Here is a 20,782-nt window from a genome sequence, read left to right as displayed (position 1 = left end):
GAAAAAAAGGCTTGTACCGAAATCACGTCATGTTTTACTGAAAAAAGGAGAGACAGAAGTGAGAAAAAACGAGCGAGTGCACGTCTCCCTCCGCGGACGGTCTCGTCGGGAGGTTCGCGCGAAACACGCAGAATCGCGCGGCGGAGCTCAGCATTCAGTCGTTAGTGAACAACGCGCGGGTTAAGTAGTGTCGCGAAGTGCCGCACGCTGATACGCGCAATTGACAGACTTCAACAGCAATATCATATCAATCTTCATCGAGCGATTCCATGATCGCACCCACGAGAAGCGCCGATCTGCGAGAACGCTCATTCTTCTTCAACGACAAGGTGAGTTTGCGACTTGACTGTGAAACCATGTGCATCTTCGTCGTTCGTAAACATATCGCCCCGAGCAACGTGGAGATCCAAGGCGCATCTGGAAGATATCCAAAGACCGACTGTTTCTTGGATGTTTCCAATGATATCTCGCAGGTACAACTGCTTGGAGAGGATTCCACCGATTTCCACAGATTCTTCTTTCTTCATTGTTCTTCTCTCACACGTGGGACCTTACCTGGAATTAAAATACAATTAAAATTCGACTGTAGATAAGATTTAATCTAAGAAAAGATGAGAGGACAAATGCAGTCGTTGAAAGAATGCGGTCTTTCAGGCGACACGCGCGCACAGAAATCTACGTCGTGACAGTTCGCGCGCAAACATTCACGGATGTGTTATATTTGCCTTGAGATAATAATAAGCGCGTGTACATCGAACAGCGTAGCTGCTTGGTCGATGCGACCACGACTGCAAGTTGCTATTGTATTCCTGTCACGCGACTTTTACTCGCACGTTCACTTGCACTCGCAAGTGAACGCGCAATCTACGCATATTGACGCACGTCTTTCTTCGTCAACAACAAGCATGTTTGATTTAACGCTGAACGTTCTCACTTCTCTTTCTTCTGTCTTCTTTCTTCCTTTACGTCACATGCGCGTGCAGCAGTCGCTTAAATTCCAACATGGAACTGTCTTCGTGACGACGAGAGGGTGAGATCCATTACGGGGTTTCGAAGCGCTCCGATGCTACATAATGACGTCATTAATCTCGTATATAAAGAAGAAAATATATACTTGGAAGCTTATATAAAACGTATAATGAATCGCGACTGACTCGCGATATGTCGCAATATCTGGGGCGATTTCGGCAATAGCAGATAGACTGTTTCGGATAAGCCAGAAGAGATTCTCGATTCACTTTTTTACCTTATTATTGTAGCTAAGACCGCGAACGTTACTTATGCTTGCGCATAGATTATCGCCCGCTACGCGTGAATTATTGCCATCGTGGGCAAGGCGTCGCATTATCATATGTACGACTTCCACATTTATCGCGAAGCACACGAGCGACTGATGAATATAAGCGTTACTCAACTACTCGAAGCAAGACGTGACCGTGTCTGAGCATCCATTCTCAGACAACAGAAATTTCTAGAACATTTAAAAGATGTCTGAAAAAGGTGTTGTAGAACGTACTTTAGACATCTATTAGAATCGTTAATCACCTTTAAATTTTTAATCATCATTTTAAAAGCATCTTCCAAAAGTTCGTGCGCTCTGAACTTTGCAAGTTTCTCTCTCGAGGTCGTTCTTCCTTCTTCGCCTAAAGAGTCTTTTGTTCGCCTCCGTGGCGGTTGGATGTGGTTCCTGTAACTACGCATATTTTTTTATCGTGGGGACTGCGTACGCAGTTGTCCCTGTTTTTCTTTTACTTTCATACTAGCGGAAAATGGCGTATGGACAAAGCTGAATGCAGTCCGGAGCCATATATTGAACTGAACTGAACTGATTTCTTCTTCGCCGATACGTCACATCTCTCGCGCGTCGCTCGCGCGCTTCTCACTAGACAGAAGTCAGACGTCTCTTCGGAGAGTGCCTGGCAAAGGAGTACCACCCGCGTTCATTGTCTCTTGATTGGGGATAATCTGTGAGCAGAAAGACAATTATCCTCGAAGTTGGCGCTGACTCATAAGTTATCGCGTTAAGCGTTTTTCTTCGGCACGTATTTCCTATGTTGGTCAAGCGTCGAACGGTGCAGCGTCAATCGGCGGAAAAGTAAAAAACATTCGGTGAGAATTCCAAAGTTCAGCCATACCGCGAAGAGGAACCGCGATAGTCCTGAGTCAGTCCCCGTCGACGACTTTCGTCCTCGTCGTTTCCTCTCTGGGTGACACACATCTCTCGCGCAAGAATCGATGTTTCTCTTGTTGCATCGAATCTAGAATGTTAAGTAACTTGAACCGACGAAGCATCTCGTCGTTGAAACTATTTCGATCATTCAAGGCACAAGGTAAATTATACCGTTGGTCACTATTAATGACGTTGCAACACAGACAGTCATCGATCGTCCACTCGGGAAATCTCCCAGCTGGAAATCCATATTCAATCTCTCGAGGCGATTCACACCTACTTATTCGGCGACTTCCTGCCTCGATTACGCATGCAAACGGAAATGCAACGGTCTATCGATGCGTTTTTCTCAGTCGACGTGCGTCTTCGTCACCAACCGTCACCAACACAGACACAGGTTCGCCGTGGACCTGCCGCAAAAAATTCATAAGCCACGATTAAATTCGCGTCGTATCGGCACAGACTCGTCTGATCTCGTCGATCGACACTGAATTATCAGAATCAGCGGATTTAATCGCCAAGGAAAAATTCATCGCGAGTTGCATCCGTGCTTATCACAGGTGATCCGACATCGCGACGTGAGTCTTGGCGAAATCGCAATCCACCTGCCGATATTTCACGAAGCGTGTTCGAGTTCGTGTCCTACCTCACGCTGGTTAACAGGGTTGATTTATCTGTGCGCAGATAATGGATCATTGAATTGAGATAAGCGGCACATCTGTCATTGCGTTTATACCGGGTCGGATTGCGAGTCAATCGGAGATCGGAATCGCAGACCGGCGGAAATCAGACTCCGCTCCCTCGATTTCGGCGGTCAATCGATCCGGTTAATCTCTCTTTATCTGAAATATTTTACGATATCTGCTTAGTGTATCTGGACAATTTGCAATCACTGTATTAAAGGACTACAATATGAAGCCGCTATCGTACAAACATCGTGTGTCGATGGTAAATTTGTTCGCACGCTATCCAGCGAATCGAATCGCGATTTCACCGCGCTGACAGACGTCAACAGCAGTCGACAAGTATATGTTCTTTTCAACAGAATCGGGCTGCACTTCTCGTTCTTTTCTTTTCTTTTTTTTGTTTAAAGGAAAAACAGATATATAACCGGAGGTTGAAGGGAGAATCAATGAAGCTCCGAAGTGCGACAGTGGTGTAGCTTTTTAAAAACAGGCTACGACCGGCGAATTTACGTGAAACTTCCCGCTTTTCACGTTTGCGCTCTCGGGAGAAAAATTTCACGATCGCTATCCTGATGTCAAGTGATTCGCATGATCGATTCGAATTTAATCGCGAACTCGGCGCTGTTCGACGCGCAGGACGGCATTCGCGATTTTCAGAAAATTGTTTTTGGCGAGCCGCTTTGTCCTGCATTCTACGTGTCTGCCAACGACGCGCTCGCTATCAAACTCATTAGCATCGGCCGCGCGCGAGCGTCAGGAACTGGTTTTGCCGCTGGAAAACCCAGATCGCGAGGTCCTTGTGTACGCACATACGTCAGGCGCCTCGGCGCCTGACAGCAGTGGGAGAGAGAGAGAGAGAGAGAGAGAGAGAGAGAGAGAGAGAGAGGGCGCATGATAGCATGCGGTTGTTACTGAACCGTGCAGCACACGATATTCGCCGATGACTCGACGAAGTTTCCGATTCGCGCTGCGAAACGCAAAGGATCTGTTTCTGAAATAGCTGGTAAAAACAGAACATGAGTCATAATCGAGCTTATGGTAATTATGCAACAGCGCGGGATGTGAGCGCAAATCAGATAAAAACGGGGTCTAAACGGCCGTGCTCCTCGTGTCATCCTCGCGGAATTTCGATCGATCTGATTATACTCGCTCGAGGAATCTACGGAAAAAACACATCGACGTAGTGGAACACATGTTCGCCGGCGAGATAACGTTCGAGCGGTTGCGAACGCGGGATGAGACGTGGCTTCTCTCCTCGTCTATACGGAGACCGGGAAAAAGCGCGTTTCGGGGCAGCTATCCATCGCAACTGCATAATTATGGTCATTACGAAGAGCGTGCAGCGGGTCGGGAGCTCGGATAATCTGAGCTCGACCGCGTGCTATTACGTATACTCGCTCGCAGATCCTCTAATGCGAATGCTGTAGCGTGTCGTCAGGATATACTGAGCACTGCCTGAGTATTGAATTCGCAATTCGCGGTAATCAACAACCGTCGCGAGACGCCGTCGGTATGCAACAAATAAAAAGATATATGTTGCATTGAAGTAAATGTTGCTTGCTTCAAGTATTTCATGAGCTGTGTATGCGGCAAGTCTGTCATGGGTTTATCATAAACAGCAAAGTTACTCAAGATACATTCTGGGTCTTAGCAGACTTAGTATTTCAATCGAGATTGTTAAATCAAAACACAGGAATGTCAAATTAAAAGTCCAGGTTACTTCTCCCACTTAGAGAGAGAGAGAGAGAGAGAGAATGTTTTCTAATATTTTTGAAAGGAGGATAAATTTTTCTTTCACATAATGACGAGTCATTCTGAAATATGTCACGAGTGTATTTTAAGACTGTTCAAGAAAATATTCTTTGTTGAAGATAATTGTTACTTAAAAAAGACAAGAAATTGAATAATCGCTTTTTCTATTTGTTAATGGTAAAGAACATTTTTCTTCGTGCGGTTAGTCGCGAGTGTCCCGCGCAAATACACCTTGGCCCAATTATTCAAACAACGTTTTTCGTTAAACGCGGCTGTCGATGCGATATACATCATGTTTTCCCGCGGTGAATAATCTTCTTTGCGTATTCTTTACGTATATCGTTACGGTCGAACGCCTGACGAGAGAAAAAGAAGAATTTCACAACGCATATAAATTAATTAATTGCGCAACGTTCGCGTTTGGCTTATCTGCGAGATTGCCGCAAAGTGCGATCGATTTCTCGCTAGGAATTTGCTTAAAACTAAACGATCGCAAATTTACGAGCGTCCGACGAGGACGATCGGCCGCGAGGACAAACAGACCGAGAGAACAAGCACGCCGCGTCCCGAAGAGTCTTTTCTTATTGGAACGATATTTTCGAAGGATAATATCGCACTGTCGAAATTTATGGTTAATCTTTTTAATTGCCCACATTATCGCGGCCGACGCGGTGACGACAATACTGCAGCGTTTTGATGCGACAACGGGAGAGACGCCGGTGTACAAATATTATTCCATAGGCGACACAGCGGCGATGTCGAATCAAGAAGGTTACTGATGTGCGATGCAGGGTGTGGCATTCTCGCATTGGCCCGAAACCGGGGATTAACAGTAGAAGAAGGAGATCGAGCTGAATTTAAACGATACAAATGATGACGCAGGAATCATTAATTCTCAGTACTCCGTCATCATGGTATGAATTAGATTATAAAATAAATATTCTATCAAATAAACGGAAATAAGCGCACAAAAAAATGTTATCTTTGCTCCGTGAAAGATCTCTAACGAAAGACCTGATCCACAATGAAAGTAGCGCTTTTTAAGCTCTAAGCTGGAAACTGCAGCGTAATTTTCGACAAAAGACATTCCGAAAGACATTTGCTGCCGTAATAATGACGGCTGCACGAAAACGATCTTTGAGAATCTCCAGCTGTGAAATCATAAACCTTGGTGGTATACTGAGGACTAACAATGATTACGTTCAGAGAACAAAGCGCTCACCGAGAGTAACTATTGGTCTTTACTATTAGATCCTTACGTTCAGACCAATAACGACGAATTACTCAACCGTTGTGTTTTCTGAACGGGCCATTGTACGTTGAACCCAGCCAGCAGGGTGCCATGCCTCTTTGTAGTTTCTCAGCAGCGATTGCGACGTGAATTGCGAAGGAAAGTGTGTCGCATAGGGCAGCGGTCGTCCCTTGACGAATGTGACGTTCAACTTAAGCGAAGCTTGTGACTCACGCATAGCCGGCATAGCAGATACACGCAGGTCGTTACACTCGTCGATTGCATACGTCCGTGCGATAATGCACGAGTTCCGAGGAAATACAAAAGAAATGTATTGACGCGCGCATGAACGAGGCTTTTTTCTCAAGTTTCTTTCTCCTCCCCCCCGCCTCTCTCTCTCTCTCTCTCTCTCTCTCTCTCTCTTTCTCTCTCTCTCTGTCGCTCGCTGTCGAGTATGCACGAAGTCACGCCGCTGTGCATTTTCCTGTTTATCATAGCGACAACGAAACTTCATGGATCACGGCTGAGTAGATAATGAGCTACGATTAGACGCAACAAATAGTACGTCGAATGAGGGTGGCAAATTGATGAGAAGCGGCACGCCGCTTCTCCCCGCCGATCGAAACTCTCTTCTTTTACGTTGCGGAAAATGCCACAGATGCTAAAGCAGAAAAAGCGTGCGATGATGGTCGAGCTGAGAATTAAAAGCGAGCCGAGACTTTCGTCTCTTGGTGACTAATTAAAATCACTCGAGTCTCATCGTGGTGTAAGCTTTCTCATCGCGACGGAATTCTCTACAGACACATGAGAACGTGAAGTTTATTGGTATTATCACGGCGTTATCACGGCACCGGCCGAAACATCCGGATCGACGGGCGAAGCGAAACAATGAATTACACAGATGCACACACACACACACACACGCGCGCGCGCGCGCGCATACACGGCCATATTACGCGACACGCGTGCTTAAAAATATATTGTCGTCTTTAACAGGCATACGTGGAATCGCGTTATCGGTGCAGACAATGCGATTCCGGGAAATTATTGGTTTGCACGTCAACAGAGTCGTAACTGCACGGAGATTTAATTATGCGCTCCAACCGGCACAGACATGTATATATGTGTGTGTGTGTGTGTGTGTGTGTGCAAGGCGCTCCGAAAGGACTTTCGATCCGATTTTTGATAAATTTGCAAGTTGAAAATCCGACTATGGCAATCCATGGGATCGCGTTGATTGCATGCCAGGGTGAACAGGAGATGCGTATTGTCCGATAACATACATGTGCTCGCGTGTCACGTTAAATATTGACACAACGAACCAGCGAAACGAGTACGTCGTCGTCGGCGTCGTCGCTCGTCGCGGGTCAACGTAATCTTGAGAGCGCATATTTTTATCCTTACCAGAAACGCGAAGGAAGGCAGTGTCGCTCAACGGAGTTGACAATAGGAATTTCCAGCGAATTTTCTTGTCCCTCTTGCCGTGAAACAAAGAGAAAAAGAGAGAAATGGAAACATCGCCACTGTATTCAACCTGAAACGACGAGACAGTAAAATTGAAAAGCGCGATAATCGCAACAAAAGATAACGCGCTCGGGATAGACGTGTACACTCACGTGTTCTCCGATATGAAAAATGAACGACAAATATGAGATATCGGGATTTCCAATATGCGACTAACATGGCGTGTTTTCTTCTTGTAGAAACCATCTCGGGAAAATTGCTCGTAGAGATGACAGGATGCAGGGATATCAGAGAGATCATTTATCTCATTTGATTTAGCAGCGCGTGAACTTTGAAGAAGCGAATCTCTTAGGCGTGGCAAATTTCACTGTGTGTACTCCGCGTAGTGCTGTGCAATTAGAAGAATTTAAATTAAATTAAATTAAATTAGATTTAAATTAGAACTTGAATTTAATTCACATTATGGAACTAGGGAAAATTAAGAGATTAGAGGAAAGAAATTAAAAAAGAATATATAGAGAAGGTATAGAATTAATCATTGGCTGGCAATTACGATTCTGGCAAACTTGCCACACTAATTACGACCTAACAAATGTTAGCACTTCGAACACTTGGAGTTTCCTTTCTTCTTTGTCCTCCCCTTCTTCTCTCGTGATTTCCCGGACGCTCTAGACAAAATAAGTCTGTACAGTGCTGCGATAACAACTGAAATCTATATTGTTCATCTATTTTTGCGAAACGATCCACTTGTTTAAATAATACCATGCATGCGAAAATACACACGTATACATCCGACGGTCGTGCCGGAAGCAGAGAAGCATAGAATAGACGATTAGAGTCACGAGAGCTGCATGCTTACTAATCAAAATGCAACATCTCTGAGAAAAAATATCGCTACCGCTTATCGGCTGCATAACGAGGAGAAACAATGAAAGGAGTGTCTGCTTTGACGTTAGTCGCGGGCATTATGCAACAGTGCGCAGCAAAATTAATGTAAAGTGTAAGCCCGAAAGTACGTCATCTATACCGCAGGTAAAAGAAGAATGATGATGATGCACAAAAATACGAGACGGCGGGATCTCGTTGGACAATTTCGAGTATTTTCGAGCTTACGCTCTCATCCAACTTGTTTTCTCTCACGTTAAAAAGAAATTGCAAACATGAGCCTTGCCGTAATTATCGGCATTATATAATTAAGCAATCATTTGTCAATAACCAAACACTGAAGTGCTTCTCTTCAGCAAAATATAAAAACATCAATGTTTTAAAAATAATAACGTCATAACTACATAAGGAGCCAAGTGAAATTTATGTCAAATAAAGATTATTCACGGTAAATACTTATTTTACACGATATGTAATTATCGTGCACTGACAAGCGTGGCGAGGTTCTTTTTCGCCAATTCTTTCTAACGTTCGAGTTTGCCTCTAGAAAAACAGTCTTCCGCAATTGTAGCAATCTATTTTCATCTGAGAAACAATAGAACGACGTGGTGACGAGTGTCGAATACATCTAACACGATTCCTTTGATATAAGGACATATCATTTCCAGGCGCGGCGAGTGTTTAAGAAAATGCCGATCCTCTCGGAGCTGTCGCGCCGATTTCACATGTTAACGACAGACGCGAAGCCGGATCCACCGCGCACCGGCATCCCTGGTTACACGCACAACCTGCCGCCGACGGAGGACACGACGAAGAAACCGCGATCGAGATCGACACCCACCACGCCGGAGGAATTGCACGCACACAGAACCGACAAGGTTGACGCCGACACCGACGTCGACGTCGACGACGACGGTGTCGACGTGACAGCGTCGGTACGACGGCAAAAATCGGTGCCGAACGACGCGACGCCCACGAGAGATTTCGCCGCGAAAGCGGAAGACCTCGGCCACACGGACGAGCCAACGAACGAGTCGAAACAGTACAAACGACCAAGGACGCGGACGAGAGTGAAACACGCTAAATATTGTAAGTAAAACAAAGATATCGTCGCGGTTGCATCGAGCGTGGAAACTACGTACGATATAATGACAGCGAGAAGTCTGAATGAAAGTACAATTATCGGTACAAAATATTTCCGAGCTCATGTTAATAATTGTTGCTTGAGACGTTTCTTTCGCGCGTGAGATATCAGGATTTGAAATTTTGACTTTTTATTTTATTTCTCTTATTATAATTAAAACTCAAGAGAGAGAGAGAGATTTTTTGTAAATGTAAAGTTTAGAATTGAATTTGAGTTTATCAGGATCATACATGTGGTATAATTACATTTCAAATTATAATTCAACTGAGAAACGTGTCTAATTCTAAATTAAAATCCGAGTATCTCACTCGAGACTAATTTTAAGTAACGCCTATTAACAGAGATATGAATTCAAAACAACAAAGACGGAAGGAATTATGAACGTTAATGTCAGGAAATTAATTCCTGGTGAAAACTCGAGATGACTAGAAATAGGTCTTATCATCGTAATTGCTTTCAATTAGACGTTCGTCGCTCATTTATATCGAGATTTTTTTTCGGCTTGCAAGAGAGGAGTTCGCAGAAGCAAAGTGCAATTCGACAAATATACACGCACAGTTGCAAGGCTACTTCCTCAGGAAGGACACTGATAATACTTGAAAACAGTGCGACATGTAATTTTCTCGACTGACTGTAAATGTTATCGTGAATGTCTCAACGCTTGACTATTTCTCGCGGCGCCCTATATAACTTTTATCTACAAAGCTTGTTATTTTATCCTCATTGTGCGCACTATTTTGGAATTACATCGACAAGGAAAAGAAACGTTTCTTTCCCCTTCTCACGAGAGACGTTTACGTTTCCAGCTGCATGAGTAATGTTGCGCAATATTTATAACAAATAATGTTGATTTTTTTTTGTCGTTTTTAATCTTTTCAAATTCGTCAAAAATCTATTTGCAGCGCAAGGCATGAACGTAGTGAATTACAACATCGTCAATTCGAACGGGGTGAAGATCGGCTCGCGGACGAGCTACATATGCAACGTGAATTATGCGACAAACAATAACGCGACAGCACAACCCGAAGCTTCCTGGTCGAAGCCGAAGCACCGGTCGATGCCGCAAAACGTGGAGGAGTTGAGCGCGTGCGACGAAGAGCTCACGTTCGACGACATGATCACCGTCAAGACACACGTCGGCCACGGCTGGAGGGACGTCGCGAGGAGGCTGTCGTACTCGGACGGCCAGATCGAACAGTTCGAGGAGAATTTCAGGCACAAAGGCGTCGACGAGGTGAACATCGAACTTCGCGTTTTCGAAAGCAGATATTCCGATTCCGATTCCGAATAATCTATCAAACGAATATTTTGAGAAAATGTTAACAGAAATGAGAAATTTCACCTCAACAGAATAAAATAGTAAAACATTTAACTTGATAATGAAACGAAGTAAAATTAAAACTCTAGTCGAAATCGGCTTTTCTCTAAAATTGACAAGTACATTGTTCGAATATCTCCCGCTTGCAAACTGTGAATCCCCGAAATGTATCTTGGTCATTTCGGTGAATCACGCCAAATAACGTCGTTTCTCATCTGTATACGATGATTTCAGGTGATATATCAGTTGTTGCTCGATTGGAAACAAGCGAACACGCGAGACGCCCGGCTGGGAACACTAGTCAGTGCATTGTGGTCTTGTCAAGAGTACGACTGCGTCGAGCGGCTAGCCGCGGCTCGCAAGACTCCCTCTTAGTTGCGACTTGGAAATTCTACTCTGCGTCGCCTATCTGATGAACGCTTGTACATACGTGCGCGATTGTTCGCGATTTATTTTTTTTTTCTACTCGAAGTAGCATTCCAATTACATTTTTATATAAATCGTATATACTCCGGCGCGCACACGGCTCATACGCACGTATGAACGTCTGCCACAAGTACATATCGCGCGAAGATCGTTTTTATATTCGTCGTTTATCGTTCCGAAGCGATCGAAGAAGTTTACCGTGTGGACACGCGCATTCGACCTTCGTCGTCCGTTTTGGGATTGTACAGAATTACAATGAGGAATTCCCGGCGGTTCGGACGGGAACATGATCTGATTAATAATATTCGGACATAATACGGTGCCCACGCATACGTAATAACTATTATTTATATGCACATACATACGCATGTTTTGTTACTTATCCATATAACCTATGCTGTAAAGTCTAGAATAAAGTATATTGAATAATATATATTGCGATTCTCGGAAAATTAGATAATTTATTTATTTCAGGGTGATATAAGACGAGCTTATGTATCCTGACATATAAACATACATTCGCATTCAATATTGTTCAAAATTCAAACGATTAAATACATTTTACATAATATTGTATGTATATACTATGTGTATGTGTATATATATGTGTGTATATATATATGTGTGTATATATACACATACATCATATATATATATATATATATATATATATATTATATTAATTACATATAAATATATATATTTCTCTTCAAGTTTCACAAACAAAAGAGATTACAAATGATAAAAGATGTCTAGTTACATATAGTATTTTAACGATGTTTCTGTTCTTTACAGAATCGCATTAATTTTCCGCATTAGATAATTTATCGTTTTCTCTTATTCTTAATTCACGTAATTTCTCCGAATTGATAATATGCAAAAATAGCTAATACTAATATTACTTTGTACTTGTCATTATTAAAAGAAAAACTACATTTAGTGGAAATGATTTTTAAATGCATATTAATATTGACATTGATAGAATTGTAATTTTCAAAACAACGGTACTAGTTATTTATGATTACATTTTAATAAATCCTAAACTTCTTTTATATATCCAATTGTCAATTGTCAAACTCTTTTCTTTTCACATTTAAATAATTTAATCAAGGGAGTAATATATTATTATATGAATTTAACATAAGGAACAACAGTGATGCAACAATGAGAAATGTAATCAAGCACAACCAAATATTAAACATTTAAAATTTTGTATAATAATTAAGTGCACATATATATCATATAAAATATTTACTGAATTTTCATCTGTATCGCATTTGTATGTAAATTATATTTTGCTTTCTGGCGAATCTATCTTTCTGTTTGCATTTTAGTCTGACATTCCAGCTTTAATTTCAGGTATTATGCAATTTGTTGGTACTGTTGTGATCATCATATTACTCGCATCATTATCATTTACTATTCTATTGAAAATCTGATTTTTACACTTCTCAAATTCTTCTACCATTTCGTGGAGTTCTCGGTCACCGTTTATGGTTATGATCGGTGCTGGCACTGGCTTCAGTGTCTGATGATACAACCACTCATCGTGAAGTTGATGAATTTGCTTTAGATATTCTAATGATACTGTGTTTTCTTCTTTCCGTCCTCGCTTCTTCATTCTTTCATATACAATCTCTGGTGTTGTTTTCAAATATACTAGGAAAAAGAAGAAACATGAATATCGTGTGTACATTAAAAATATATTTTCAAATATCTTCTAATTTGAAATATTTCCCATCATATAAAATGATATTTACCTATCAAGTCAGTTTCTATTTTCGCACTCTTCATGCTCCAATTGTACCATTCTTCTAAGATAGAGACTTCAGTATTGCTCAGCAGATTATTACGTTTCAGATTCTCAACAAAACACATCGCACTATAAACAGACCTCTCCATAATTTTGAACGGCGAAGGTGTCATACAAGTATGTAATTGAAGCATGGTCAATTGTACATATGATTGGAATAAGTAAGCATAGCGAGTTGGATCTTTATACATTAATTCCTGAAATTTATTATATCTCTTGCTACTTTCCTCATTATTAAATACCTATGCATATATACACAGATATACACATTATTAAACCAAACCAACAAAGTATCTCAAAGCTTCTTAAAACATGCCTATAGTTTTACCAGAATTCACCAATTTTTTCATACTAACAAGTATCCGTCTTTATCAGCATGTTAAATAAGTATTCTTAAATAATATAACTAATAATAAATAATAAATAAAAATATGTTTTCTGACTCACATACCAAAAGATTTGTTCCAGATACATCGCGCCAGAGTTCAACTGGTTCTTCCAACACAGTAACATTGTCAAATTTCTTAAAATAACTTAGAAATGTTGTTTTACCACTTCCTATATTGCCCTCGATGCATACTGTGAAGGGACGCTTGTACAACTTATCAGTTGATCTAGACATTTTTATCAAAGCTTTGAGAGCTGCCTTGCCTGAAGGATACAATATAAACGTTACTAGTTAATACTGAAGATATGTTATAATTCACTTGGTTTAATAAAAATTACAATACTGACACAAAAAATTATCGAATATTATAATCTTTTTTTCACAATCAAAGAACAAGAAACTTTTAAGTGTTCTTTTGCATATAAGTAAAACGGTAATAAAATAACTCTCAATATTTTTTCCATATTTTAAATAATCAAAATGATAATATAACTTAATAATGTTTTCAGCCGACATGGTCAAGTGATAAAGATTACTATTAAAAACTACAGATACAACAAAATCCAAGCTATAAGAATAGCTATAAATATAACATTATAGATACAATAAAGTACAAGGATATCGTTTTCCTAGCTGCTTGATCAAATAAACTAAATATTCTATACAAATATCATGTTTCAATCTCTTATTAAATACGATAATCACAATATAAGGTTTGTTTTTTACTCGCCTGTAAATATAATCGACCGCTGCGTTGAGACTCAACTCTATTCTAATTTAAACTCGAGAAATAATATCGACGTTGTCGCACGAACAATCGTAACTATACTCCTCACACACAAGAATCAAGCGTTTTATATTGAGGAAAGATAATATTACTTCAGATATCACAGATAACATATGACTGGCGTGGGTATTTACCGCCAAAATTTTCCCGCTATGCATGACCGTTATTTTGAACATTTGTTGAACAGTGTGAGACGCCATCTACGTTCATCACTAAGCGAATGTCACGAGAAGACTAATTTCTTCAATCAAGTAATTATTTCGTTGCAGTTAACCAATTGCATTTATCTTTAAACAGAATTTACCACCATCGATCAATCACAACTGACAACTCGTCAATTTAGTTAGTGGAATATGTGATGAAATTGGCTCTCAAAAATTGATCTTGGAAATTGATTGATGAAAATCTCGCGTGAACTCATAAAAACTTTCAAAAAACTTTCAAATATTCTCAGATTCAAAGGATCTTTATTTTTCACAAGTAAGGAAAAGAAGACGAAAAATTTATAACTATACTAATATCTCTCATTAAGCGTTCAAGTATCTCCGAATTCATCAGTTCACTTTTGGATTTTAATCAAATCAAGGTTCGTATTCTTGAAAAACGTCGCATACGATATTTCATGAATGTCACTAGATATCATGATTCTCAGTCAATTAAATTGCCCCATTGATGAAATATCGTATACGATATTTTTCACGAATTTTCGAAAATAAGAACCTTGAAGGTATACACATCTACGAGTCCAATAGAGTTCAATAAGCGTGAATGGTGGACGCTTGTAGTACTTAATACATCTACTTAATATTACTATGTTTTTGGAAAGAGAAAGACATACACGAGTTCTACTTGATTTGTCTTCTATCGTCAATTATGCCATTGTCATATCAACGATAATAAACAACACAAGCCACATATTAGTGAGAAAATTCGTAACGATATTATTTTATCAAACTGTCAATTGTTACATCAGTCAATAATTAGACGCCGGCAAGTGTTGTTCTATATGATAACACGTATAGAATCACCGCAAAGAATCGCGAATTTGTCGCAAGGTAACAATATTCACCGGTAGAAGACATTGTCGCTGGCTGTTGATGTGACTGGACGCCAGGATACTTGGAAATTTAAACAACGAATACATAGGTTAACAACAGTATTAGATGATGTTGACATCTGTACATGTTCGATGGCTTCAATCTTTTTACAGCGCATGGTCCGTTTGTCCAAATTGCATCATGTGGTCTGTTCTTTTTAGCTGTACTACTGAACTGGTGCAATAAGTTAAAGTGAGAAAAAATATATTGTCTCATTCTAACTTATTGCATTAGTTCCGCAGTACAGCTAAAAAGAACAGACTAATAGTGTAACGTTGTACAATTGGACGATCTTTTATTGATAAGTTTTATCGATATTCGATGCTTCCTTCCAACGACAGGATCGATCGTTTTCTCGATATTTTTGAAAGAATTCGATGAAGGCTACTTGAAGCTAAAGCCAGCGGTACACGGTGCTTGTTTTCGTGCTGGATTGCTTGCTGGATGAAAATACTGCGTTCTGATTGGTATATTTCCGAAGATGGATGGAAATGCACCAATCAAAACGCAGTATTTTCATCCAGTAAGCAATCCAGCACGAAAACAAGCATCGTGTGCCGCTGGCTTTATGCCCTCAAAAATAACGGGTCTAAAGGCTCGTCTACAATAGCTGTAAGAGTAAGGCTGTAACGTAAGCTGTCAGCGAATGAAAATATTTCATTTCGTGCCTTGCAACCTTACTCTTACAGCTAATGTAGACGAGCCTTAATGTCTACCTTCGCTCCAGTGTAGTTCCAGTATAGTTAAAAAGAACAAACCTTATCTCTATATTCTGATATCGATGCGAGAAATATAATGGAGTGTCATCACAAGACGCAAATTGACGTAATTTGAAGACGCAACGTTAGCTGGTCGTTTAGCATCAAATATTTAATATTTGAACTTGTACTCGTGGCAATTTTTATATTTTGATAACACACAACACGTCTCATTAAGTTTTTTTCATATTTATTGACTGCCAAAGTTATGCTCGCATCAATTCTCGTATTTTGATTATTATCCTGTGAAAACCTGATAGTCCTTGTTTTTATTCATCCTCGAGGTAAGATATTTTATAGCACATATAGATAAGAAATAAAACAATTGACTAACATTAAAATCGGTATTTATAATTATGTGTAAATATAATTATTTTAAAGGGAATATGTTACTTTATACTTTCCAGTATAAATTGTTTCTGCAATTTTAGATCATAAAGTATAATTCAGGTGCAAAATGGTCTGTGTTCCATGCTTTGCTATCCCTATACTTCTGATAATATGGAGATTCTTGCTACAACCAATATTGGTTAAATTGTGGCGATTAAGGAGTCAAGAAAAAGAAGTTAAGAATGGTGAACCCTGCCCAGATTTAGTGAAAGAATGTAAAAATGGGACATGTACATTGTCCTGGAAAGATAATCAAGATGCTGTAAAAAAAGACAATTGAATCTTCTTTTCCACTGGAACATGGATTTGTGTAATCAATTTAGATTAATGTTTATATTTGATTGTATTATATAAGACTCTGAGGAGTTCAAGTGATTATTTAATATCCAAATTTTCCTTTTGTGCATGTGTATATAGAGAAAAAAAATGAAGTGAGAAAAATATAACTCTATAAAATCATCCAATTTTTGTCTGAAAAGTTTCTTCCTTAAATTAATATCTAAGGCTATTGTATAGCAAGTTTTAATGATTTATTCTTAGAATAATATAAATCCTAAGGGAATAAATTATAATGGGATAAATTTCTTATTCAATCATTTATTTATAACTTGTTTTATCTTGTTATGTTAAATTTAACTTCACAGGAGTCTCTATTATACATAATATATAGCAAAATATGGATATATTTAATTTATATTATGTTCATCAGTTTATATATCACACTTATTTTATAAATATATATTTAAAAAAAAGTAATAATATATTAAATATGAATATTTAATATATAAGATATATAAAATATTATAAATAGAGATTTCCTGTTGCATCATGTTTTTTCTTTATTTGTATAATAATGTAATATAATATTTATCAAGTATAAAATAAGACTTGTCTGAAATGCAATACAGTAAAAAAATTAGATATTTTTAAGACAAAAGTAACGGTGTATGGACCTACATGGGGATACTTAACCTAATATTTCGACAAATACTTGAATGTAAAAATTTAATGGATCTTCCTAAGTTCTATATCATATATGAGTGTACTGTTACGAGGGACCTCAGGAGTATCACGTGCACAATACCTGTAAATAGATTCATTGTTTAAAGTTATGCATGTTCAGAATAAGTAATGGAACAAGTCTTCTATTCAAATTACAATGAAGAGCAGCCCATAGAAATTAATGATAATACGAACATTGATTTAACTAGAAAGTGCAAAATCCAATAAATAATATATACATACGCCATGTGGGGTGGTACTGTAATACGGCGCATTCCACCAACTTTCATTCCAGCAAGTCCTACATCCCAACCCTTGATCACTTCTCCTTTACCAAATCTAAATGTTATGCCTTCTCCACTTAACGTTGAACTAAACTTCTTCCCACTCTTTAAACGACCGACACTATAAACAGAAATAGTTTTTCCAATTTGTACCACAGGACCATTACCAATTTTCTTGTCCTCCACTATCACACCACCTTCGACTCGCTTTTTCATTCCATTTCGAGTATTCTCATTATTTGATTGTGCCTGTTTCTCTTGCTTTTTTTCTTTTCCCTTATTTTTTTTCTGTTCTTTACTTTGTCCTTGTTTAATCTCTTTCCCGTTTATTAATTTTTGCTTATCTTGCTTTTTTGATTGCAGTAATTGTTGTTCTTGGGTTCGTTTTTTTTTTCTGTCATACTGTTCAGGTTGAGTTTTTGTTGATTTCTTATGTTTCTTTTCCTCATCGCTCTCATCACTCTCATCACTCTCATCACTCTCATCACTTTCCTCGCTTTCATTAATATCGTCAGAATCATCAGTATCATCAAATGAGTCATTCTCATCTTCATCACTATCATCATCATCTTCTAGATCATCATCCTCAGAATCTTCAGAATCACTCCCAATGTTTCTATCTCCAATATATGCAAAATCATCATCTTTATCGGGTAACTCTATATTCTCCTGCTGTTTAAGACGCTTTGATTCTTTGTTTTCTTTTGGTGACTCTACAGCTTTTCTTTTTGAGATTTTTTTATTCATTTCTTTTCCCTCAATCTGCATATCTTCATTCAAGCATTTGTCAAAATCTTCTATATCTTCCATAATCAAATACCCAGTCAGATGAACACGACTATTACCGTTGCATGTAAATGCTATCTGGGTTCCTCCTTGGAAATTTAAATCAAGTGGTACTTGCCATGCGGAACCCTTATGTAAAGTACATAGTAGATAGTTTCTATCACCATAACACAGTATTACTTGCACTTTTACATCATCTATGAAAAGATATAACATATTAAGCAACAACATATCACATCATAGTAAGATATATTATATTAAATATCAAATTAATATTATCTTATATATCACATAGATTCCGATACAAATATATCTCAATTATAATTATAATAAAAAATCAATTATAGATTAAATATCAATTGTACTAATAAACTTTTTATATGTTCTCTGTTATACTGTAATTAATAATCTTATAGTACTATCATTATAATATTTATATATTATTTACTGCATATTTGTAAATTAATTCAATTATTAGTACCACCTATAATTTCTGAATTTCTTTAATCATATTACTTATCAAAAGTAACACAAAAATTCTAATAATGAATGTTGAACATAATAAACAGTTACTACATACTTATTCTCTCAGAATATATGAATTTACTATCATAAATGTGAAAAATTTTAACCTTGATATTTGAAGGTTAATGTAATTTTGTTTGATGTTAACATAAAATTTTTTTTGTGTATTGTATATTACTTATCACAAAACTTATCACATATTTCCGAAATTGTACACTAATATATTGCATCATGAGTATGCATAAATTAATTTATGAAAACACATACCGAACGATAGAAAATACTATTTTTTTAGTCAAGAAAATTGTGATTTTGAGGATATAAAAATGTTTTACTTACTGGCAGTTGTAAGATCTAAACTTGCCATCGACACGTGGAACGAATTCTCGACGGTTTGTGAATACCGTTTGTTCGGTTCCATTATCAAACCTATAAAAAAATTAAACATAATAATTACATCGAATAATCTTACGAGCTTCTTTTTAATTAAGTATAGATTTTCTTTTTAAGTACACATTTTCTGCGAACACATGGCAATGCTGTCTCGGGACAGTGTTACAACGGAAAACTTTTATTTGACCAATATTTACAAATCTATTAAGTATAAAATTGTATTTCGCTTACCCCAGAACATCTTGGCTGATTATTTGTAAGATTTTCTTTAAATGAAATAAATTGAAATATTACGTATTCGTATCTATCTCTTTGTCTCACGACCGTTAAAACTTACACGTTCATCCAAGCTTGACCAAACAAAGCTTCCTACCAATCTGACGAATCAAATCGAAATGATTTCTAACAATATCGCACAGAAATAAGAAGGGTAGTCGTGGAACACCGGTAAGGTAAAACTTGCGCATGCGTAGAAAATAAACTTTGGCTGAGTTCTGAAATTCACTGCCAGTACTGAAAATATATAGTTTGTGTCACATATGTTATAGAATTTCAGTACTGGCAGTGAACATCGGAACGCAGCCTTTGCGTGCCAATAAAAACACAATGGTCGCGTTCAGTAGAACAAAGTGATCAGAGAGCGTTTAGTGATTATTGTCTGTGATTGGAGTATTCTTTTAGATTCTTCATAGACCCAGAAGTATTTACCAATCAGGAGCGAGATTCAGTGGTAAATCTAGTAATGTTGTCCAACTGTTGAGTCTGCTGAATGCAGCTAATGGCTGCGTTCAGCAGAACAAAGTGATCAGTGAACGCTTAGTGATTATTGTCTGTGATTGGAGCATTCTTTTAGATTCTTCATAGACCCAGAACTATTTACCAATCAGGAGCGAGAATCACTAAGCGCTCACTGATCATTTTGTTCTTCTGAACTCAGCCAATGTCCGCGTTCAGCAGAAAATACTGCTTAAAGTCAACGGCACACAGTGCTTGTTTTCGTGCTGGAATACTGCGTTCTGATTGCTGCATTTCCGAAGATGGATGAAAATGCACCAATCAGAATGCAATATTTTCATCCAGCAAGCAATCCAGCACGAAAACAAGCATCGTGTGCCGCTGGCTTTATTAAACGCTTAAGCACTTATATTATTTCCGGATAAACAAAATGACTACCACAGTATTCCCTTATCAATTTCCGTCGCGACAAACATATTGCGTCCTGTGTGCAATCAGTTTTAAATATAAACTCGATTATGAACATTGGCCTTAGAAACGCAGTAACATATTAGAAATACAACGTTCTCTATGGTATATTTCTAGTAATTAACTAACTTGTACATAATTTAGCAAGAAAACAAATAACATGTGCCGTAGACTTTATTTGTCTCTTTTCAAGTTTCGAAAGTGTACATTAACTTAATAATAGAAAACAAAAATTTGTTTTCTATTTTTAAATTGGTCTTCAATATATTTTGGAACGATG

General features: G+C 38.3%; 3 protein-coding genes across 6 annotated transcripts; 1 reads left to right on the top strand and 2 right to left on the bottom strand.

Annotated features, from left to right (window-relative positions):
- The first annotated feature begins 172 nt into the window (after positions 1 to 172).
- imd (death domain-containing immune deficiency protein) lies at positions 173 to 12,994 on the top strand. Of its 2 annotated transcripts, XR_002162912.2 has the most exons (5): positions 173 to 329; positions 8,857 to 9,277; positions 10,235 to 10,566; positions 10,885 to 11,409; positions 12,937 to 12,994. XR_002162912.2 is itself a non-coding variant. In XM_011147665.3 (4 exons), exons 1-4 carry the CDS (start codon positions 270 to 272, stop codon positions 11,023 to 11,025), a joined length of 954 nt encoding a protein of 317 aa, XP_011145967.1. In that variant the 5' UTR covers positions 173 to 269; the 3' UTR covers positions 11,026 to 11,638. The 2 variants fall into 2 exon arrangements, 1 of the variants encoding a protein (XP_011145967.1); XM_011147665.3 differs by lacking the exon at positions 12,937 to 12,994 and having other exon boundaries at positions 10,885 to 11,638.
- On the bottom strand, positions 11,786 to 15,339 carry dnk (deoxynucleoside kinase). 3 transcript variants are annotated; one of them, XM_011147663.3, is made up of 5 exons: positions 15,134 to 15,201; positions 14,008 to 14,351; positions 13,341 to 13,540; positions 12,837 to 13,086; positions 11,786 to 12,735 (listed from the first exon to the last, which is right to left on the bottom strand). In XM_011147663.3, exons 3-5 carry the CDS (start codon positions 13,509 to 13,511, stop codon positions 12,407 to 12,409), a joined length of 750 nt encoding a protein of 249 aa, XP_011145965.1. In that variant the 5' UTR covers positions 13,512 to 13,540; positions 14,008 to 14,351; positions 15,134 to 15,201; the 3' UTR covers positions 11,786 to 12,406. The 3 variants fall into 3 exon arrangements, with proteins under 3 accessions (XP_011145965.1, XP_011145964.1, XP_019698709.1); XM_011147662.3 differs by lacking the exon at positions 14,008 to 14,351 and having other exon boundaries at positions 15,134 to 15,338; XM_019843150.2 differs by lacking the exons at positions 13,341 to 13,540; positions 14,008 to 14,351 and having other exon boundaries at positions 15,134 to 15,339.
- Positions 15,340 to 17,182: 1,843 nt separating this feature from the next.
- Fkbp39 (FK506-binding protein 39kD) lies at positions 17,183 to 19,817 on the bottom strand. Its single transcript, XM_025296559.1, has 5 exons — positions 19,637 to 19,817; positions 19,531 to 19,565; positions 19,246 to 19,335; positions 17,555 to 18,578; positions 17,183 to 17,393 (listed from the first exon to the last, which is right to left on the bottom strand). The coding sequence occupies exons 2-5, from the start codon at positions 19,538 to 19,540 to the stop codon at positions 17,315 to 17,317; spliced, it is 1,203 nt and encodes a 400-aa protein (XP_025152344.1). The 5' UTR covers positions 19,541 to 19,565; positions 19,637 to 19,817; the 3' UTR covers positions 17,183 to 17,314.
- Positions 19,818 to 20,782: the final 965 nt, after the last annotated feature.

The sequence above is a fragment of the Harpegnathos saltator genome, unplaced genomic scaffold (assembly GCF_003227715.2).
Source record: "Harpegnathos saltator strain DR-91 unplaced genomic scaffold, Hsal_v8.6 scaffold148, whole genome shotgun sequence".
In the NCBI taxonomy this organism is placed as follows: domain Eukaryota; kingdom Metazoa; phylum Arthropoda; class Insecta; order Hymenoptera; family Formicidae; genus Harpegnathos; species Harpegnathos saltator.
Note: the sequence above shows the minus strand (reverse complement) of the source record. Positions and strands in the feature narration are given on the sequence as shown.